This window comes from Myxine glutinosa, chromosome 5, assembly GCF_964187855.1.
Source record: "Myxine glutinosa chromosome 5, kmMyxGlut1.1, whole genome shotgun sequence".
NCBI classification, from domain to species: Eukaryota; Metazoa; Chordata; class Myxini; order Myxiniformes; family Myxinidae; genus Myxine; species Myxine glutinosa.
Genome location: NC_136265.1, coordinates 95,296,146 through 95,320,310, shown reverse-complemented (window position 1 = coordinate 95,320,310; position 24,165 = coordinate 95,296,146). Strand labels below are relative to the sequence as shown.

At 45.9% G+C, this 24,165-nt stretch overlaps 1 protein-coding gene across 2 annotated transcripts in view; it reads right to left on the bottom strand.

The window, feature by feature from the left end:
* Positions 1-24,165, bottom strand: part of LOC137428453 (uncharacterized) — a 47,281-nt gene that overhangs the window by 12,116 nt on the left and 11,000 nt on the right. For both annotated transcript variants that reach the window (XM_078777129.1, XM_078777130.1), the window contains exons 2-3: positions 22,918-23,112; positions 16,037-16,147 (exon numbers count right to left, since the gene is read on the bottom strand). In XM_078777129.1, coding sequence (XP_078633255.1) covers positions 16,037-16,147; positions 22,918-23,101 — 295 coding nt within the window. In that variant the 5' untranslated portion in view covers positions 23,102-23,112. The remainder of the gene's footprint in view (positions 1-16,036; positions 16,148-22,917; positions 23,113-24,165) is intronic.

The following is a 24,165-nucleotide window of genomic DNA, read 5'->3' as shown; positions in this document are numbered from 1 at the left end:
AGTTAAAACGTTCCTTGGGAAGTTTTGAAAAATCACATGATTTGGCCACAATAAGTAATTGAACGAAAATCTTGAAAATATTCTATCTCTTGAACCGCTGCATTGATCGACTTGAAATTTCAATGTAATGTAGCTCTCGTTGTCTTTAGTTTGGTCTGGGGAATAAGTGTTCATAATTTCGATATGTTTGGTTGTATGGTCTGGAAGCTAGAAGTCGTTATTGTTGAAAGAAGAAGAAACACAACACTTTTTTTTCTCAGGCCATGCAACTGATTGGTTTCCTGCCATAATCGCTTTGCATACCCATAGTGATTTTGAGAGATAAGAACACGAGAAGAATAAGGTAAGTTGGAAGTTTGTGGAATTTGTCGTTTTAAAGTTATCGTCGAATAAAGAAATCGCGTCCTTGCCGAGGGCCGTGCCTCAATTTTAACTTTGCGTGATTCGTGCAGGCTAGCCATACAGGCTTGTTTCAGCTTTGATTTGAATTCAGTTTTCGGATTTGGTAGTGGCTTGGGGGTGTTAACATCTGACCACCACAACACTGTGCAAATCAGATAAATTTTGACTGAGTCCAAACTCAGGTGGCAAGTGGGTCTGTTTTTAATTTTCACTTGGTACGATCATGCAGGCTGGGTGTATGGGCTTGTTTCAACTCGGATTTGAATTCGCTTTTCAGATTTGGTAGTGGCTTGGGGGTGTTACCACCTGACCACCACAAATCCAGTCCAAATCGGATAAATTTTAACCGAGTTACCTCAGGTGGCGAGTGTGTCTGTTTTAATTTTCACTTGGCGCAATTCGTGCAGGCTGACCGAACAGGCTTGTTATCATTATAATTACCATTAATATCACGATCATATTATGTACAATCATCATTGTAATTATTGGTCATGATGATCATCATCATCATCAATATTAGCATTATCATTTTTATTGTCATTGTCATTATGTGCCATTAACATGATGCACCATTATCATGGCATCATTCAGGACAATCGTCATTATCATGATGACTGTGACTGTGTATCATTATTTTTATCTTTATCATGAGGTACCATCATCATCATGCACTATTATCGTTGTCATTATCACCATAATCATCATAATCATGATGTGTGTTACGTTTGTGGGGGAAGACATGGAATACCTCAGGAAAGTTCAGAATGTGTAGGTTTTAGTATGGACTGTGTGACGTGAAAATGAAGCCGCCATCTTGATGTACATAAGCAGAGTAAATGTTCAGGTTAAGAATGTTTGCATGTCGCCATAAGGGGTGTGGCTTTTGTGTTCACTCCTTCTTGGGTGTAAGATTAATAAACCCCAGTGTGTAATTGCCTCTGTGATTTTCCCCTTCGTTTTTATTCCAGAAAAAAGGGCCGCCATTACAACAGCCATTAAAGCCCTACAGAAACCCAACACATTTGCCAATTGGCAAATAAACCCAGACGTCATCTGAACATTCTGGAACAGAGATGAGACTCCCCCCCACCCCCCAACGACTCATGACCTTCATCATTGGGCATGAAGCAAGGCCATGAGGCCCCGTCCCGAAGACAACGATTGGTCGTTGCCATGGACTGTCGTGATGGGACGTTGGTGATTGGACAGAGTGTGACTTCAGCGGTGGAACATTAGAGAGCTCGGGGAGCAAAAAGAAGCCGTCTCGCCATATTGCTCTCTTCTGGTGCTGGCATGAGTCGAAGGCAGTCACATTCTCTTTGTGCTGGCGTTCGTTTGAAGCTGTCGCATTTTTTCTCGTTCTTGCTCTCGGCTCGAGTGGGCGCTGATGTCTCGGGTGCGCTGGTGAGGAGACGTGTCGGAGCTTTGGAAGTTTTGCAACGTTGGAGGAGGGGATGTTATTGACTGTAGTGCTTTCCGGGGGAGGAGAGAGCCGTGTCTCGCTTGGCGGTAGAAGCGAGGAAGGGCCGGTTGGCTGCTCGTTCACGCCTGGGCGTTTTCGGCGCCATTTGTTGGTGGGCTCCAAGCGCGGTGGTTTTGAGGCGACGAATGCCAACCGATGAACTTGTATTGTGGATTTTGCTTGTCCTGCATTTGTGTTTGTGGGTTCGGATTAACCCATAACCCAGTGTCGGCCGTCAGATCATATATGGCTTCGGGGCTTTCTCGCGCACGTCAAAGACAATCCCGCCAAGGTTTGATGAGCGCCTCAGAGTTAAAGCTCATTTCGGTCATCCATCACCCAGGGGTCTTCAGCCCGGGGAGGCGCCATGTGCTATTATCATTAACATTATTTACCATTACCACTGTCATTATGATTATCATTGTCATCATCATTGTTATTATGTACAATTATCATTATTATGATGCGTCATTGTCATTATGTGCCATTATCATTGTCAGTATGTACTTTTCTAATTATCATTGATATTATCATTTTGTGCCATTATCTTATGCACCATTATAAGCCTCGTGTTGGTTTAATGGTTAAGGTGGCTGGTTTAAGATCCTAGGGTCTGGAGTTGAGCTCCTGTCGTGCTATTAAATAACACCAGGTGGGGTCACTCACTGCCAAAGAATACCAGTTTGGCAAACTTAATAACAGACACCATGTTGTACCCAACATTACACTCGAGTGTACTGTTAATAATTACGTACTCTTGTCTATTGTAACATACCTATGAGACCTTTCAGATCCCTTAGCCATTTACAGACCTTGCACTTTAGCCCCTTAAAACACAGAACCCTCAGACACTTTAGAGTTAGACCTTCACAAGCCTTTGATTTTAGACCCTTCAGACCTTTGACTTGACCAGAAGACCAAAGACATTTTTGACACTTTGAGATCGAGAGAAAAGATTGAGATTTCTTACTCGAAAGGCATTTTCGAGAACAATTTGTCAAACGGGCTTTTCTGAAGGATTAGAATGTGCAGAATCCATTTCCGGAATATGACAAGCTGAATTTGGCCTTCGTTCTCCATGGCAACCAGAAAAAAACATTGACTCCATGAAGATGGGAAATCAAAGTTTTCTTCACAAAAGCTTGTATTTTAAGAAAAATCTAACTGTAAGAACTCAGGTGAACAAACTTTTTGACAAAAAAACAACATCAAAGCAATATAATAGTTAATATTTCGTCACTGTAGTTAGATAAAATGCAAAAATGTGATCCAAAGAACAACGAAATGCAACAGCCTGCATGCAATGGATCCTGTTTCAGGTGCTGTGATCTCTCCAAACTTTGTACCCAACAGATTCATACATTTCACATGTGACAACATTGATATCAATGACTCGAGCCTTGATGGAAAAATACAGCTTCCATGCCATGCAGGTGGCTGGCTGGCAAAGAGGTCCACATGGTGACATTGGGATAGGCACCAAAGCATCTTCATAGAACACTCGTCTTGAGGCTCCTGATGTCATGCAGCAGCTCTTACAGGCTGAAGAAATAGCAGGAAAAGCAGAGCCCACACTGACAAGACACACTCAGAAAGACTGGAAAGGCAAGTCAGCAAAATACATTCAGTCATCTGTGCACGCCATTGCACAACACATGGCGTTTCTTGTCAAGCGACACGGAACAAATGAAAGATGGACTTGCTTCAACCAGAAATATAGTAAAGCGACACCATAAAAGATGAGCATTGGCTAGATGCCCATCATACAGGCACCAGCCCATCAACTGGACACTCTGAACACATGCAGCGATGCAGACATGTGGCAAGACAACTAGGGCAATACCATGTAATGCTGCCCATGATACTGTGTTCTGCGAGCTGATGGAACTCAAATGGGCAAAGGCAGAGCACCAAGAATTTCCTATTGTCAGACTTCTGGCTCATTTCTGCAAGAAGTCATGCCCGAACGTCCAAATGAAAGCTGGGACAGCTAAGAACAGAAAATACATCCCAATCTGCACCTTTGACAATGATGACAACACCCAAATTGATGACAATGTCCTGAAGAACGTGCCTGCATTTCACTCCCTGACAGGCACTGACACAATATCTTTCGTGGCTGGCCACAGCAAGAAGACCTGCTGGACAGTCTTCAGGGACAATTACAACTTGCTGAAAAGTCTAGGTGATGGAGAACTCTGTGACCAAGCAACCAATGATGCAGATGCTTTTATCTGCAAAGTTTACCATGTTCAAACAACAACAAACAACAACTATACCAATTGGTCGTGCTTGGTCAAGCTTGCGCCCCAGAAACCCTTCCTCCAACAAGTGACTTTGTCTTTTCCACATAATACGACCACACTACCAGGCAGCAATCTGGGAACAAGCCCATGCATAGCCTCATCCTCCCCGCCCATGGCCTCCCCCCATGCTACCCCCTCCTGAGACCATGGGATGGAAACTGAATGGCAGGGCACTTGGCATTATCCTCTGGCACTGGGACACAAAGGTGATCCCGGGGGAGGAGACTGTTTCACAGCACCACTTGGTTGTCTGCGACATAAGGGTGAAAGGTGCGAGGAGAGTTCGGCGGGTGAAGTACCAATCGAGAATGAAGGTGTGGAGGTTGAAAGAGGTGACAGTAAGGGAGGCATTAAAAGAGAGGCTGAGTTGGGTAGAGGATGATGTGGTTGAGCTTGAACGTGGTTGGATTTCAATGAAAGATAGTCTGTTGGGAGCCGTTGGTGAGGTATGTGGATGGACAAAAGGACCACCGAGGCACTCAGAAACATGGTGGTGGGATGAGGAAGTTGGAAAGATGATTGACGAGAAGAGGAAGAAGTTCAAGGAGTGGCAGAAGGCGAAGGGTAAGGGAGCAGAAAAAGCAGAGCATGAAAGTTATAAGGCAGCCAAGGCTGCAAAGAAAGAGGTAGCAAAGGCGCAGGAGGCATGTAGGAAAATGTTCGGAGAACGCTTGGATTCGGAAGAGTGTCAGAGAGCGGTATTCAGGATTGCCAAGCAGACAGCGAAAGAGAGGTGTGATGTGATGGGGGTGAGTTGCTTGAAGGATGAAGTGGGACAAATCGTTGTGGACCCAGATGGAATTAAAGGAAGATGGAAAAGATATATGGAAATGCTGTTGAATACAGAGAATGAATGCGATGGCAACATAGAGAGTAACCCAGTTTTAGGACCGGCAGAGAAGATAACTGAGAAGGAAGTTGAGGAAGCGATAAAAGCAATGAAGAGTAGAAAAGCGGGAGGGCCGACGGGAGTTGTGGGAGATATGTTGAAGGCAGCAGAAAGTTGGGGTGTGAAGAGAATGACAGAGATCTGTAATTTGGTGGTGAAAGAAGGCCGCATTCCAGTGGATTGGGAACTGAGTACCCTCATCCCTCTATACAAGGGGAAAGGTGACCCTCTGGAGTGTGGCTCGTACCGAGCGATAAAGTTATTGGAGCATGGAATGAAGGTATTGGAAAGGGTGTTGGAGAGGAGGATAAGGAAGAAGGTGAAGATCGACGAAATGCAGTTTGGATTCATGCCAGGAAGAGGAACGACAGACGTGCTCTTTATTGTGAGGCAGTTGCAGGAGAAGTACATGGAGAAGAGGAAGAAGTTGTTTCTTCGGTTTGTTGATCTGGAGAAAGCATTCGATCGGGTTCCACGCGAAGTATTGACATGGGCATTGAGGAAGTTGGGAGTGGAGGAATGGTTGATCAGAGTAGTGATGGCAATGTACAAAAGAGCACGCACAGCTGTAAGGACGAAGGACGGGAACAGTGGTGAGTTTGAGGTGAAGGTGGGAGTGCATCAGGGGTCGGTACGAAGTCCACTACTATTTGGAGCTGTGATGGAGGTGCTGGCTCAGAATGTAAAGGAGGGTTTACCGTGGGAGTTGTTGTATGCAGATGATCTGGTGTTGATTGTGGAAAGTATGGATGGACTGAAGGAAAAGATGAACAAGTGGAAGGAATGTATGGAGACAAAAGGTCTGAAGGTGAATATAGGAAAGACGAAGGTGATGGCAAGTGGTAAAGCATGTGGTGAGGTGGAAAGAACTGGGAAGTGGCCATGTGCTGTGTGCAGGAAGGGTGTCGGAGTGAACTCCATTCAATGTACAATGTGCGCTGAGTGGGTTCATCAAAAATGTAGTGGTCTGAGAGGGTCATTAACCAGTGTGGCAGCTACATTCAAATGTAAGTTGTGCACAGAGGGAGCTGCAGATGGAGGAAATGTTGAGTTGGATCTTGGAGACGGCGTGAAGCTGGAAGGTGTGAAAACATTTTGCTACATCGGAGACATGCTGAATGGAGAAGGTGGATCAGACGCGGAAGCGGGTGCAAGAGCGAGATGTGCATGGAAGAAGTTTCGGGAACTGAGTGGCGTGCTGATGAGGAGGGGAGTGTCGTTGAAGCTGAAGGGAAAGGTGTATGCTGCATGTGTGAGAAGTGTTATGATTTATGGGAGCGAGACATGGGTAATGAACGTAGAGCAGCAACGAAGGCTGGAAAGGGTGGAAATGCGAATGGTTCGATGGATGTGCGGAGTATCGTTGAGAGAGGGGAAGACAAATGATGAATTGCGAAAGATGATGGGAGTAGAGCCTGTGATTGATGCTGTGAAGAGGAACAGGTTGAGATGGTTTGGTCATGTGTTGAGGAAGGATGAAAGTGACTGGTTGAGAAGAGTGATGGAAATGAATGTAGAAGGAAGTCGAGGACAGGGAAGACCGAGAAAGACTTGGCTGAAGATGGTGGAAGAAGAAATGCGGGCAAGGGGGTTAACAAGGAGAGATGCAGAAAATAGGGCAAAATGGCCTTAAAATGCATGTTGTTGTTGTTGTTGTACTGCAGGGCAACGGCATAAGTCCTGCATAGATTTCATCAGCTGCAGTGCATCAAACAATGCACAATGCCCACTGCAAATGCAAGAAAATGCAGCATGCAGATGCCGCGCAGCTGACGAGATCTGCAGAAACATTTGAAGGAGAGTGATATTGAGCGCAGGATATCAGTCATATTTGTTTACTTATTTGGCTTGTTTGTTCCCTTATCTGACATAATTCCTTTTTTTATTTGTTTTTAAAGGTGGCCTGAAGCATCATGTTTTCGGGTTGTCTGTCCATGCGGGCTAAACCTCGTTTTTCTCAGCAACCGCGTTTCTGATTGAGACTAAACTTCCAGGGTAGGAGTGACACCCATGCAGAATGTTTTTATGACAATTGTGAAGTCAAAGGTCACGTGGTATGGCAGGAATCTGGGATTAAACGCAAATAATGAAAAATATATATATTTCTCAGAAACAGCTGAATGGAAAAATTTGAAACTTGGCAAATTGTCAAGTACTCCCAAAGGGGAACAAAAGCATGATAATGATGACATCATTGGTGAAGTGGTATTCCAGGTATAAATGATTTAATCGAATGCCTTCTCCTAAAAATCTGAAATTGCATGCCATTGATCTCTAAACCATTTGTATTGAAACATTAAATTTTTGACATCTTCGGTCACATGGTTTGGCAGCCATATCGGATTTAAGGACAATATTAAATAATTATATCTCTGAAATCGCTTACCCTATCGATGCAAAATTTTGAAAATAGCATCCAACACCATTGTTGCATGTAGTTTGAGAATGATGATGTTGTAGGTCATGTGGTTTGGTAGCCATCTTGGATAGCAAAACGAACATTATCCGATCAACACGAATGTGATCCCATACTCTAAAATACGCAGAGTGTGCATTTTTGATGTCATATTTCACATGGTTTGGCAGCCATATTAGCTTGAAAGCTGATATTTTAAAAAATTCCTTCTCCGAAAACGCTTCACCGATCGATGTGAAACCTGTCCTGAGGTAAAATCCCCTTTTGCTTTTTTGCTTTCATGGTTTCATGGGTTTTTTTGTCCCCCGTCGCACTGCGGAGCGAAAGGGGGACTACGGTTTTTGCCTCCGTCCATGTGTGCGTCCGTGCGTGCGTGCGTTGAACCTTGTGAGCGGAACATCTTGAAAAATAAATGAACTACTAACTTCTAATCTCGTGTGTGGGTGTATCTACGCATACGGACGAACCCTATTTAAAATTAGGTCACCACGTCAAAATCCAAGATGGCCACCGCCATGTATGTCTGAACCTTGTGAGCGGAATGTCTTGAAAAATAAGCGAAGTACCAACTTCTAATCTGGTGTGTGGGTGTATCCACGCATAAGGAAGAACGCTATTGAAAATTGGGTCGCCACGTCAAAATCCAAGATGGCCGCCTTGCGTCTTCCACTTTGTCAACTCACATCACTTCACCGACCGGGGACCTAGGCGTAATGCTTGTTTTCATGGTTTTTCGCTTTTGCTTTTCTACCCCCGTTAATTCACCCCAGATCTACTCTTTTTTTAAAAAATACCAACTTCTTTCCTGGAAGTCCAAGCAGTGTCCATATGTTTTATACCCCTCCCACCCCCCTTCCCATGCTTCCTCCCCCCAAAGCCCTCTCCTTCCCACAGATCTCCTGATGTCCCTGTTCTCTGCTGGTGCACTTGTGTGCTTCCCTCTCTCCCCATCTTGTCTCCCGCTCCCTTGATCATATGTTTTATGTGTCAGTTTGTCTTTTTGTGATCAATGTTCGCTCTTACACGAGCCTTGATCTTGTAAACATATATATATTGTTGTGGATTTGAGAATTGTTGTAAATATCACCCTCCGTAGTGTAAAGGTCAAAGGTCGTCCTACTAGTTAATCCATATACATGCACGTAGCAAATCATATGTCCTTCTAAATAGTTATCTCCTTATTCTATGTAGTTTAAGGCTCTGTTCCCACTAGTTGACACTGCATTGCATCAGATGACATAAGATAGTTCCCTTCCATATCCCAAAGCCTCCATTGCCAACTGCATTGGGCGGTTTTCTGCATTTGCCGCCATTGCCATGTGCTGTACCTCGGAGAAGAAAGGCGTGTCTCCACCTCGTCATCGGAGGGTGGAGCCAGGAGAGCCCTTGCCGACCAACCAAGCACGAGGGGTTTGGCTTGAGAGGGCGGAGAGAGAACGATCGGGGAGGTTCGCGAAGGTTCGAGGGTGTGGCCTATATAACCCGCGGCGGGACGCCCCCATGGGAGATGAGTCCTTGGAGAGCACGCGACGCACCCCACCTGGGACGAGTTGAGGAAGGAGATGATTGAGGGAGAGAGAAGCACGCATGAGCTTTGAAACCATCGCAGCTTTGAACCACCGCAGCTTTAACCATCGCAGCTTTGGGCTTTGACGGCAGTTTCGACCGTGGTTGCGAAGCAACGCCGCCGGGCGAACACGATTGAGGAAGGGCGGCGGCTGCTCACTCCCGGCCTGGCCGCCCTCCCGTGTCCAGCCGAACCTTCCTCCCCTTCCAATCATCCGTGCCTGGCCTCATCCACCCATTCGTGTGAGTCTGATTGTCGTCTGTTTTGTGTGTCTTGTCCTGGGGTGTAAGTAAGTTTGTATAGGTAAGCTAATATTTGCACTGTGTCTCCTTACTCCTTCTGTCTTTATTTTCGGATTTTTCCTCCTTCCTTGGTTTCTTTTGACTTGTAAATAGTAGAAATAAATTATATTTGTATTTCCTACCTTCGTTCTTCTTCTTCATGCTCGTCCGGTCGTCTTTGTGATTTCCCCATTGAAAACCTGTGGCAGGATTTTGGCCAACGTTCAGGATTGGGTTAGTCTCTGCTCATGGTTCGTGCCGCGGTTGCTAAAACCGCTCGGCAATTAACATCTGTCCGCGGTCGCGAACGAGGTTGCGCATCTGCCTCTCCGGAGGGAGCTTGTGCAACTTCAGGACTCACGTCAGGTCAGTCATAGACGAGGGGATTAATCCCCGCTCGAAAAGGGGAAAAGAGGCCGACGTAGAGATCCGCAACAATATATATATATATATATACACAGTCACGTGAAAAAGTAAGTACACCCCATGTAAAGTTTTGACTTTTTCAACATATTTCAACATACAGCTATTTGATCTTCATTTCAACAATATTGATCGATAAAGGTGATATAATATAACAAATATCATGAAACATTTACATTTTGTCGTCCAGTGTATAATTTAAATAAACATAAATGCAAATTTCGCATGTGGAAAAAGTAAGTACACCCTTGGCTCGAATAGGTGGTATTGCCCCCTTTGGCAGAAACAACCTCAAGTAGGCATTTCTTATAACTGTCTACCAGTCTCTGACATCGATTGGGGTAAATTTTTGCCCACTCCTCCATGCAGAATTCTTTCAGCTGTGCGATGTTTGAGGGGTTTCTTGCATGCACAGCTCGTTTCAAATCCCCCCACAACATCTCGATGGGATTTAGATCCGGGCTTTGACTTGGCCATTCCAGAACCTGCCATTTCCTTATTTTCAGCCATTCCTTGGTGGATTTACTGGTATGTTTAGGGTCATTGTCATGTTGCAAGGTCCACCTTCGGTTGAGCTTCAACTTTCCGACAGATGGCCTCACATTATCCTCAAGCACCCTCTGGTACAATGAAGAATTCAGAGTGGATTCTATGATGGTGAGCTGCCCAGGCCCTGATGCAGCAAAGCTGCCCCAAACCATAATATTTCCACCACCATGCTTTACAGTTGGTATCAGGTTCTTGTGGTCAAATGCTGTCTTTGGTTTGGTGCTGTGGCCAAATAGCTCTACCTTTGACTCATCTGTCCAGAGCACATTGTCCCAGAAGTGCTTGTCTTTGCCTCGGTGTTCATTGGCAAACTTTAGTCTTGCCCTGATGTTCTTTCTGGACAGCAAAGGTTTCCTCCTGGCACACCTCCCATGTAGATCAAATTTGTGCAGCCTCTTTCTAATAGTAGACTCGTGCACTTTGACATCAACAGTGGCAAGAGCTACCTGTCGGTCCCGTGATGACATTCTGGGGTTCATAGAGACTTCTTTCGGCATCTTTCGGTCTGCTCTCGGGCTGAACTTGCTGGGCTGGGGCGGCCTGGCCTGAACAAGTTGACAGTTGTTTGGAATCTTCTCCACTTGTAGATGATCTTCCCGACAGTCGAATGATTGATTTCAAATTGTTTGGAGATCTTTTTAAATCCCTTCCCAGACTCGTAGGCATCAATAACCTTCTTTCTGAAGGCCTCAGAGAGCTCTTTTGATCTAGGCATTGTGACGTCGCACACTTCAACAACAAAGAGCAAACCAAACTAAATGTCTGAGGTTTAAATAAGACAGGTTCCTCCAAGATCCTCTCTAACGATGTTCTAATCATTTGCACCTGAGCTGGGGCACCTGATTTTAATTTTAGGTATTTGAAGTAGTGATAAATTTAGGGGTGTACTTACTTTTTCCACATGCGAAATTTGCATTTATGTTTATTTAAATGATACAATGGACAACAAAATGTAAACGTTTCATGATATTTGTTATATTACATCACCTTTATCTATCAATATTGTTGAAATGAAGATCAAATAGCTGTATGTTGAAATATGTTGAAAAAGTCAAAACTTTACATGGGGTGTACTTACTTTTTTCACGTGACTATATATATATATAATCAACGAACATAACAGCGTGACGAGCGCTGTCCCGATCTCCTGTGGACCGAAGTCCTAGACCAAAGCGTCACCTCCGACCCAAAGGGTCTTCTGGAGGCCTCAGCCCGGCCACTCTGTCAACAGACAGAGATTTATTCATTGGTCCCCATTGGCTAAACATCAAGCAGAGCCGCCAATCCAGATTTCGGGCTTATTGACCCTCGTCAGGACGGCATACTGCAAAAAACCGTGCGAGACATAATTTACCGTGTAATTAAACCATAATTTACCATAATTTACCGTGTGAGACATAATTCGTGGCTGGTGCTCACCATTAAAGCTAGGAGGTGCCTTGGTCATCTTAATAGACGATTTTGGTCCTCATTGGTTAGATTTTTCGCAGTGTGCCGCCCTGTGGCTATGCACAAGTACTGCATGGAAATCGGACCTGGCAGGAGTAATTCCCTGCCAGTGGATTAAGGGGTCTCACTCCTATTAAGAGGAGTGGTCCCACCTGTATGACCATGCATTGTGGCCCTTCGGGGGCATGATGCATGCGTTTGAATGACCATGTGCTTCCCCCTCGGGGTTGAGGCGCATGTGTATTGTTTTGGGGACAGCCTTGTTGACGATGTGCCTTGACCATGGGGTCAAGGTGCACGTCCAAGGCTGTTCAAATGTTTGACTTTTTACCTTTTTTCTTTGTAAAAAAGGCAGGCCCTGTCCGGGGCCCTAAAACGGGCGCAAAAAACTGCATGGAAATCGGACCTGGCAGGAGTAACTCCCTGCCGGTGGATTAAGGGGTCTCACTCCTATTAAGAGGAGTGGTCCCACCTGTATGACCATGCATTGTGGCCCTCCGGGGGCATGATGCATGCGTTTGAATGACCATGCGCTTCCCCCTCGGGGTTGAGGCGCATGTGTATTGTTATGGGGACAGCCTTGTTGACGATGTGCCTTGACCATGGGGTCAAGGTGCACGTCCAAGGCTGTTCAAATGTTTGAATTTTTACCTTTTTTTCTTTGTAAAAAAGGCAGGCCCTGTCCGGGGCCCTAAAACGGGGGTTGGTAGACCTGCATGCAAATCGGACCTGGCAGGAGTAATGCCCTGCTGGTGGATTAAGGGGTCTTACTCCTATTAAGAGGAGTGGTCCCGATTGTATGACCATGCATTGTGGCCCTTCGGGGGCATGATGCATGTGTTTGAATGACCATGTGCTTCCCCCTTGGGGTTGAGGCGCATGTGTATTGTTATGGGGACAGCCTTGTTGACGTTGTGCCTTGGCCATGGGGTCAAGGTGCACGTCCGAGGCTGTTCGAATGTTTGACTTTTTACCTTTTTTCACAAGCAAAAAAGGCAGGCCCTGACTGGGGCCCTAAAACAGTCAATAAGCCCGAAATCTGGATTGGCGGCTCTGCTTGATGTTTAGCCAATGGGGACCAATGAATAAATCTCTGTCTGTTGACAGAGTGGCCGGGCTGAGGCCTCCAGAAGACCCTTTAGGTCGGAGGTGACGCTTTGGTCTAGGACTTCGGTCCACAGGAGATCGGGACAGTGCTCGTCACGCTGTTATGTTCGTTGATTATTATCCCCGCCGATCGCACCGCACCCCCTGGTTTTGGTTGGCACTGGTGGGAACGATGGTCTGTGTGGCAGACAGGCTGTTGGTTCCTTGTGGGTTATGCGGTATTTACCGTGTGAGACATAATTCGTGGCTGGTGCTCACCATTAAAGCTAGGAGGTGCCTTGATCATATATATATATATATATATATATATATATATATATATATATATATATATATATACATATATATATATATATATACATATACATATATATATATACATATATACATATATATATATACATATATATATATATATATATACATATATATATATATATATACATATATATATATATATATACATATACATATATATATATATATATACTATATATATATATATATATATATATATATATATATATATATATATATATATATATATGTGTTCAAAACACACATTGTCACAAGTGTGCCACACTGACCGGGTCCTCAATCGAGGTCCTCAGCATCATCCCGTTTCGGCCCTTCAACCTCGATACGGTCAGCTAAGGTGGGCCAGCAGGGGCACAAACACATCCACATGCAGCAACTGCACCTGGATGCATGCATACATACCCCCACCCCCAGCCAGTGCGAACAACAACACCTCTACATCCAGAATCCACAGCACCAAACAAACATGGTGGAACACTCAAACACCCACCTTTATACCCTTCACCACTCACCAACAAAACACACCAGATCATTCATACACACACATACACACCCAGACACACCCAGACACACATATACACACACACATACACACACAACACTAACCAACCAACCACCTACCCTTACATCAAACACCACTCAACACACAAAAATTAATTCATGCAAAAACACACACCCTCACCCACTCACTCATATACACAAAATAAGAAATAATAATGGTAACAAAAAAATTTATATATATATATATATATATATATATATATATATATATATAGATTGTTGTGGTCTTTAGAACCCTCCACGTTGTAAATATTTGTAATATTCCCTTATAAATAATCCCCCTATAAATATTCCCATTTTTGGTGTAAAGGTCAAAGGTCGCACCCTAGTTAGGCCACCAGCAACACGTAGCACACCATAGGCTTCTTCTTTAGTTATTTCATTAGTTTGTGTTTCAGGTAAGGATTTGTTCCCAATAGTTGAATCTGCGTTGTATTAATTAAATAAGAGTAGGCCCCCTTGTCAATTCCTATTGCGGCGTAGCCTTCCTCCAAATTGTGTTCCTTTGCTTGCCAGTAGCGTTCGCTGCCTGGCTCAAGCCGCCATTACGCATGCACGCACGCGGTCAAGCTGGAGAGGAAGGGCGGAGCGCCAAGAACGAAGGCGTGGCCCCTCAACGCCCCATCAAGGGGCGGACCGGTGAGCGCGCGCGACCACTCAGAGCCGAGGCCAGCTCACTGGTAGGCGGATCCAACAGGCAAGTGGCTTGATACGCGAGTGGGCAATAAAAACGGCTGCGTGGGACTACTTCAAGAGATGCGGGGGGTGAGCCAGAGATGCGGGGGGTGAACCAGAGATGCGGGGGATGAGCCAGACGAGTGAGAGAAGAGAGGTGCCCGGGAGAACGATTTGAAAGGATTCCTTGCTTGCCGTTTATGAACTATTGGAGGCGCACAACTGGCAAAAGGCGTAAGGGACAATTTATTACGGACGCCGTAACCCAGTCTTCCCCCCCCCCACCCCTCCCCCCCCCGCGATATAATTAATTGTCCGCTCACGTTAAACGCCAGGTGAAGCTGCCGGCCGCTCGTGCCGCGGTACGAGTGAACACCTGGAACGTGGGCCGGAGCGGGACCTCGACGCCTGTGCCATCTGCCGGCCCTCGACGCCTATCACCTGCCCGGACCCTTCCCTTCCTTCTCACCACCACCACCCTTTTCGTGTAAGTGTGTTTGTACTGTCCTGGGCGTGTGATAAAATAAGAGCGTTTAAGGATTGCCCTGTGTATCTGCTTCTTCCTCTTCCTGTACAGTCTTACCTTTCGTTTCTTCCTTGGTTTTGGTTTTGTACATAATTAATAAACCTGTGTTCTTCCTTCTTATTCTTTGGGTTTCCTCACATCTGGTCGCTTTAGTGATTTCTCCATTGATATACGTGGCACGATTTGGCCAACGCTCAGGATCGGGTTCGTTTTATTGCTAACGGCTCGAGCTTCGGATTGCTAAACCACTCGGCAATCTTCCATCTTGTCCGTGGCTCAAGCAGAAGTATCGCCCTGCTTTGCGGAGAGGGGGGCAAAGGTATCTGGGAACCCGTTGACCAGTCACCCTGGTCAATCTCAACCCCGCAAAGGAGCGCAATATCTTTGAGGACTCGGACGGCCAGCTTAATAGACGAGGGGATTAAACCCCCCCTCGGTAAGGGGAGCACCGTAATCCGAGATCCGCAACAATATATATGCGGTTGGAGACACGTTTAAGCAACACAATGACCACCAATTGGCCATCTTGGGTCAAATCTCAAAAGAAAATGATGTGCATATGTCACACATCATTCATTTTGTGTGTGCCAAGTTTGAAAAAGATCGGTAAATGCATGTCCAATAAATGGTTGAGGACGTGTTTAATATCGGGTTTTTACACCTAAAATGGCCACTTGTCGGCCATCTTTGATCACAACGCAAAAAAAAATGATGTGCTTATGAACACCATGAAGTGTCGTCTTTGGCTAAGTTTGAACAAAATCGGTCCATACATCTGCAATATATGGTTGTGGACGGCCGGACGGGACCCAATCCACAAACCCCCATTTTTGGATGAAGTTCCACAGATGCCAATAAAAGGTATCTCATTAAAATCAGAATTGATGATTGTACAAATTAAGGATAATAGGATACAACAAGGTATATTATTGTTGGTTAAATTATTTTCTATAATAATTAAGGGGATAAATTGATGTTTGAGAAATGGATTTACCAAGTGGTTATTTCTTGAAGCAATTGAATCATAACATCGTGTTTTTTTTTCTTCACAACAGAGTTCATCATCAAACTGTTCGAATCAAAATGTATAGACATTGACAGAAACCTTCATGGGGATGGTTCTTGAGGAAAGACGCTTCGGCATCATTGGGTTTGGGTCGATCCAGGTGAATATCAATGTCGTGCTCAGTTTTCACTTCCACTTTCACAAATAAATCTGGAAAAAGTAACTTTAAATAAATGCAGGCATCTTGTGTTATATGCAGAGCTGTTTAACTCTTAAAATAGATAAATAAATATTACATCAAAATCAGGGAATTTTTTTTTTAATCATTAAAATCTCTATCAGAACATCAAAATCTTCCTTGAAGAGAGAAAATAAAACATTTCCCTCGGGATTGGTGTCATGTGAAAACATTACGATATCAAAGCATTACATTCTGAATAAACTGTCTCGATGTTACAAGATGCTTCCCACCAGACAACAACTTCAGTGGGAATTTCAGCACCACCAAAAATCACAACCAACAAAATAGAGAAGGCAAGAGACATGTGAAGGCAAAACCGAGGTTTTCTCCACCAAACTGCTTTTATTGTCAAATTACAAACAAGGTGATCCCCGACAACAACAACTCTCTGGTTGTTGTTGTTCTGGGTTGTTACCCAAACAACAACTCTCTGGGCTCTGTCTCCCAAATATTCCTACAGGTCACACAAGATCTGCCAGCAACCCTCTTTTGGTTAAACTGCCAAAATCAAAATTCTCTGCTCACCTTCACTCCTTCATTCCCCATTTCTCCCGCCTCTGGAACAAACTCCCTCACTCTCTTCAATCCCACTCCTCCCTCCAGGTCTTTAAAACAGCTGTTCACCACCGTCTCTTATCTTCCCCCATCCAAAACCTTGATCTTTTCTACCCCCGCTAATTTCTCCCGGATCCACTTTTTTGAAATACAGACTTCTTTCCTGGAAGTCCATGCAGTGTCCATGTGTTTTATACCTCTCTCACACCCCCCACCCCCTCCTTCACACGCCACCTCCCCCCAAGCCTCCTCCATCCCACAGATCTCCCGATGTCTCTGCTCTCAAATGTTGTGTTTGTGTGCTTCCCCTTCTCTCCCTATCTTGTCTCCCGCTCCCCTTATTATATACTTTGTGTGTCTGTTTTGATTTTTTTGCGTGATAAATGTTCGCTCTTTCATGAGCTTCGATCCTGTATGCAAAAAAAATAATAATAATAATTGCGATCCAACATGTGACTGGTTTATTTTTTGTCTCGAAAGAATCCTCATGTTTGGCAGAGTGTAAAACTAAATGGTAGAGTGGCAGGTTAACATATTGACAAATGCAGAGAATGGAATAAATCGGCCAAAGCCATGACATGTGAGTATATAAGGGGAGAGGAAAGGTTCAAAACGATTCAAAAGAGTCAGAAAGTGGAGAAACGCTCAGGAGTGGTTTGGAAAAATCATGCGTTGATGGCAAATTGTATCGAAGGACTGGACTGGCAAGGTACCGAGGAGTTATGGGCACACGTCTTGAACTATACCTTTAATCAATGTGTGCACCATGAATTCATCAATGTGTGCACCATTCCATGGATGAATATTATAAAACTAGACTGGAGCAAACGCATATGGTTATGTTTGTTTGCATATTTGTGACTGAAACGTCTTCTTCTTCTTCAAAATGAAATATCACCCAAAAACACAGTCCGTGAACTCTTTATTACGTACTGCTGGAATATACCTTTTGACCCTTTCGACTGCTGAGACCCCTCAGATCTTTGACGAACCTTTAAGTAAGTCCCCCAAGATCCTTAACACCACCAAGACCCTGGAAGACCCAAAATACTCTTAAAAACTCCAAAGACCCAAAAGACCAAAAAAATCCCAAAGACCCCAAAAATCCAAAAGACCCCAAAGACCAAAAATTCATAAAAAGCACCGCAGAGCGAAAGGGGGACGATGGTTTTTCCCTCCGTCTGTGTGTGCGTCCGTTCGTCCATGCATGCGTGCTTGCGGACGTGCGTGCGTAAGCAAAGGAACGAATTCTAATTTGGTGTGTGGGTGCAACAAGGCATATGGAAGAACCCTATTGACAAGCGTTACGCCTCGGTCCCCCGTCGGTGAAGTGATGCGAGTTGACGAAGTGGAAAACGCAAGGTGGCCATCTTGGATTTTGACGTCACGACCCAATTTTCAATAGCGTTCTTCTTTATGCGTCGCTACACCCACACACCAGATTAGAAGTTGGTACTTCGCTTATTTTTCAAGATATTTCGCTCACAAGGTTCAGACATATATATGGTGGCGGCCATCTTGGATTTTGACCTGGCGACCCAATTTTCAATAGCGTTCTTCCTTATGCGTAGATACACCCACACACCAGATTAGAAGTTGATACTTCGCTTATTTTTCAAGACATTCCGCTCAAAAGGTTCAGACATACTTGGCGTCAGACGTACATGGTGGTGGCCATCTTGGATTTTGATATGGTTGCACCCACACACCAAATTAGAATTCGGTCCTTCGCTTTCGCACGCACGCACTCACGTACACACGGACGGAGTGGAAAACCATAGTCCCTCTTTTGCTCCGCGGTGCGACGGGGGACAAAAATGAGCTCGCCACATCAAAATCCAAGATGGCCGCCGCCATGTCTGTCTGAACCTTGTGAGCGAAATATCTTGAAAAATAAATGAACTACTAACTTCTAATCTGGTGTGTGGGTGTATCCACGCATAAGGAAGAACGCTATTGAAAATTGGGTCGCCACGTCAAAATCCAAGACGGATGCCTTGGGTCTTCCACTTTGTCAACTCGCATCACTTCATGAACGGGGGACCGAGGCGTAATGCTTGTTGTCCCCCGTCGCACGGCGGAGCGAAAAGGGGACTATGGTTTTCCCCTCTGTCCGTGTGCGTCCGAGCATGTGTCCGTGTGTGCGGCCGTGCGTGCGTAAGCGAAGGACCGAATTCTAATTTGGTGTGTGGATGCAACCCACGTCAAAATCCAAGATGGCCACCGCCATGTATGTCTGAACCTTGTGAGCAGAATAACTTGAAAAATAAGCGAATGTACCAACTTCTAATCTGGTGTGTGGTTGTATCCAGGCATAAGGAAGAACGCTATGGAAAATTGGGTCGCCACGTCAAAATCCAAGATGGCCACCGCCATGTATGTCTGAACCTTGTGAGCAGAATATCTTGAAAAAACAAGCGAAGTACCAACTTCTAATCTGGTGTGTGGGTGTATCCAAGCATAAGGAAGAACACCATTGAAAATTGGGTCGCCATGTCAAAATCCAAGATGGCCGCCACCATATATATGTCTGAACCTTGTGAGCGAAATATTGTTGCGGATATGGGACTTGGCCTCCATATCCGCTTGTAAATATTCCCCTATTTCCCCAATACCCCCCAACTATCCCCAATCCCCCATTCCCTAGTCCCATTGCCTGTAAATAACACTCTGTAGAACCGACCTTCCCCTTCTTCCCCCATTAAATGTCGTGCCCAGGTCCACCGCATCTCACGTAGACAACTTTCGGACATCTTGCTAGTTATTCTTAGTCTATGTCAGTTAAGGACTCGTTTCCATTAATTCTGACTCTTCGTTGCACCAGAATGTGATTGTATGGCACCAGTAGTGAGTTTAGGACCTCCCCATACCTCCTCCCATCTTCCCCATGAAACAACAACTACAACAACGGCGTGCGGGGAGTGTGCGTCCTCACACCGGCTTGGTTAGCCGCCATTGCCATGTGCGCCCACGGGGTTACCACGAAGGGGCTGGCTGTCAGCTCCTCGTCAAGGGCGGAGCCCGGTAACCCCCGCACCCAATAAGAAGCAACGGGCCGATTCCATCTGGGGCGGAGCTAACGAGCCGAGGGCGTGTCACTCCCCGCCGGATATACGCAGCGACTTACCGGATGTGAGGTGAGATGCGCCTCAGCCACGAAAGAGAACCAGACGCCACCTCCGAGCGCTGTGAGACCTCCCGCATCTCTGGACCGGACCGGGTCGATTCTGTCCCTGAGCCAAGAGTGCACCTTCAGCCATCGACTACCCGCCTTTCCTTGCCATCAATCCCCGTGTGAGTCAGTCTTGTCCCGTTTATCTGTCGTTTGTCGGGGCTAAGATAAGACCGTGTTTAAGTGCCCACCTTTCTATGCTGTCTCTCTTGTCTTTGTAATCTAACCTTCCGCAATATTATAACCTCCTCCGGAGGTCTTGAGAACCGTACCCCTGGTGTCGTGTCATTTAATCCAGCCGTTGTGTCCTTTCCATCATTGATTTAGCATAGCGCGACTTAGTCAACGTTCGAGTATAATCGGGTAACTTGTGCGAACACGGCGGCCATTCCGCTCGGCCAAGCATAACATCTTAATAAGTCGTGTCCGTAACAATATCTTGAAAAATAAACGAACTACTAATTTCTAATCTGGTGTGTGGGTGTATCGACGCATCAGGGAGAATGCCATTGAAAATTGGGTCACCACATCAAAATTCAAGATGGCAGCCTTGCGTTTTCCACTTTCTCTACTCACATCACTTCAACGACTGGGGACCGAGGCGTAACGCTTGTTTTCATGGTTTTTCGCTTTCGCTTTTCTACCCCCGTTAATTCACCCCAAATCCACTTTTTTTTTAAAAATACCAACTTCTTTCCAGGAAGTCCGAGCAGTGTCCATATGTTTTATACCCTTCCCACCCCCCTTCCCATGCCGCCTCCCCCCAAGCCCTCTCCTTCCCACAGATCTACCGATGTCCCTATTCTCTGCTGTTGTGCTTGTGTGCTTCCCTCTCTCTCCCCATCTTGTCTCCCACTCCCTTGATCATATGTTTTATGTGTCCGTTTGTCTTTTTGTGATCAATGTTAGCTCTTACACGAGCCTCGATCTTGCAAACAAATATATATATGTATATATTGTTGCGGATCTCGAGCTCGTCGACGTATTGAGGATGGGTTAAGCCTGCTCCCCCTCGAGCTTCGAGTCCACGAGGCCACCCCCACGCCATACTCATGGAGGACGGATTGCTGGGCAATTCCAGCCACCGAGCCCGCAGCTAACGCGTGGAAGGGTTAACGGTCACGACCCGCGTACCACGACCCGAGCGGATCCCAAGTCAGCAAGGCAAAGCGCATGTGCAGGGAGTCCAGCTAGAGGGCATCAGGGCAGAGAGCGCGTTCAGAGTCCCGGGCCAGAGAGAGAATACGGGGGTCTGGGCCGGGTTTTATAGCCCCCGGAGCCCCACTAGAATGTTCCACGGGCCTCCACTGGCTGCCGGGGATCACATTTCATGACAGCCCCTTATTAGTCACTCCCTTTTAGCTCTCATTGGCCGCCGTTATTGGCCACTCCCTTTTGCTCCCATTGGCTATTTCCTGGCCACTCCCTTAAGCTCCCATTGGATGTTTGCTGCTTACCAGACATGCCCTCCAGCTCCTCCCTCGGGCCTGCTAGACTTGCCCGAGGCCCATGACATGGCATTCCAGGCTTCAATGAGGCCTACCCTTACTTACCTGCCTCAACGCATACTAACACTGGGAAGGAGACTGCACTTCACATTTAATAAAAAATAACTAACTGAGACTACATGTTGTGCTGCAACTAACTATAGGGGGGGTTGCCTTTATTTACAAAACCACAACACGACCCCCCTCTCTGACCGGACTTGTCCCGAGTCGACCTCAGCCGGAACGACCGGTAGAGTCTGGCATGCAATTTAATTTTACCATTAGTGTGACACATAGGTGTAATCTCCCTAACATTTACTCTAACCCATGTGTGCGACATTATTTACTCCAGATATGTCCCTCCTAATGTGTTGAGCAGCTAATCTACTATTCGCGCATTTCCGGAATTTTTGAACGGAACACATAGCCGGTGGGCAACATTCTCATATTTACAAGCACAAAACTTAACCTTTATTTACAATACTACAACCCAGGACCTGCACTTTGAGGAAAGAAATGGAGGAAGGTAATGAAGGCACTTGCTGCTTGTATCTTGCATCTTCTTGTCTTGTGTGTGCGGGCGAACAAAAACCGGCTGGCCCTGACCGGCATGCAGGCCATTTGAACATCAGGGCCATCTAAGTCTTCACAAATGGCACACAATTGCACACACTTTCTTTATTCACAAGCAGGGCCACTCGACACGTGGTCCAAATGCGTGGCGTCAGTGCCACTCAAGAGGTGGTCCGAAGCTTGGCCCGAATGCCACCCAACAGGTGGTCCATAGGTGCAAGATGGATAGGCAGCAAGATGCTGCACAGCAGAGGTGCGGGGCCACAAGGCTTGTGGTCCATAAGTGCAAGAGGAATTGGCAGAAAGATGCTGCACAGGTCGGCCTCCAAATGGTCCTGGGGAGGGTGGGGGGGGGGGGGGGGGGGAGACAAGGCGCAAAAAGCACACGGAAAAGCAGACAGTGGCACACGAAAAACAAGGTGACCAGGCACAACCAGACCAAAAACAAGCGTTACGCCTTGGTCCCCCGTCGGTGAAGTGATGCGAGTTGACAAAGTGGAGGATGCAAGGTGGCCATCTTGGATTTTGACGCTATTTCGCTCACAAGGTTCAGACATATATATATGGTGGTGGCCATCTTTCATTTTGACGTGGCGACCCAATTTTCAACAGCGTTCTTCTTTATGTCTAGATACACCCACACACCAGATTATAAGTTAGTAGTTCATTAATTTTTCCAAGATATGCCGCTCACAAGGTTCAGACATAAATGGCGGCAGCCAACTTGGCTTTTGCCGTGGCGACCTAATTTTCAATAGGGTTCTTCCACATGCCTAGTTGCACCCACACACCAAATTAGAATTCGGTCCTTCGCTTACGCACGCACCCACGCATGTCCGCACGCACGGGAAAGCCATAGTCCCCCCTTTCGCTCCGCGGTGCGATGGGGGACAAAAAAGCGCAGGAAACAAACACAGATGTCATCAGAAGTGATGTCAATCACACAACTCACCATTCGGCTGGTAACTTTGCTCCTCCTTCAGACCAAAGGAATTCACATCCTCTATTTTTATCTGCAGAATCTCGGGAAATCCCTCCGTCTCCTCAACCTTCATTCCACACACGAGCACAGTCTGCTGTTCCGATCCCGGCTGCACATGACAGGAATCCTTCTCACAGTCATCTTGAGTGTACATGGTGGGTGAACCTTCAGAGAGGAGGGAAATGTACCACTCTTCCTCATGTTTAATCCTCTCCGAGTACTTTCATCCCACACAGTACCGACATGTGAAGTACCTCTGTGCTTGAGGCCTTATATTCTGCTTAAATCAGTTGCAGTACTTTAAACTTTCACCACACGAACGCGCACCCTGTGACCCCCCAAAAAAGAAAATTGCATGTCTTAAGGCAATACTGCAATTGTATTACACGTTGATGTGAATGTTGATTTTGCCACGTATGAATCATTCAAAAGTATAGGTATTTATGTAAAATCTGGGCGTGTTCTGCAATTTTATGATGAAGACATTCAATGGTGAGAAGGCCTTACACACAAACACAGGGGATGTGTATGAAAGAGTATTTGTGCTCAGATGTAATCCATGCCACAGGTATGCTGATATGCAGACAGTTTCCCCACATCAAAAACTTTCAGGTAATAAATAAGAAACCACTTTTAAGAAAATCGGATGGAACAACATCATTCCTCTGGAACATGTCCGTGGGAATTCAGTTCATTCCACTGGCAAGTGGTACTGAATCACCTGTATTAGTGAGTTAAAGGAACACCATTTGTATCATTAGTGTTACGGCTTCAGCCCTAATTATTGTTGGTATTATCATTATTGTTGGTTCTCAGTAAGGGTTATTGTGGTTAAAAGGTTTAAAAGCGCTCCTGGTAAAATGTGGCCGGAAATCGGATCGTGACCCGGAAGAAAAGGGAGCGAAGAAGAAGAGGCGTGAGGAGATTGTGAAAAGACGTTTTTGTGGAAGCCCCGGACCGAGCGGTCGAGCGTACAGTGCGAGTGAACTTTGCGTCCTTGAAAGGAAGTTCGTGCGATAGGTGATATCGCTGGAGTACTGTGGAGCCTGGGTCGTCGGGTATCGGCATTGAGGTTCCGGAGTATCCTTGCCTCAAAGCACCGGCTCGAGTGAAAGCCGTCCGCCATTTCGCCACGTGCGCAACCTTCAGTGAAAAGGTTTTTGTCACGTCGGCCAGGCATTATTCCCCGGTGGGTTGCCGGGGACGGCTGTGCCAGAA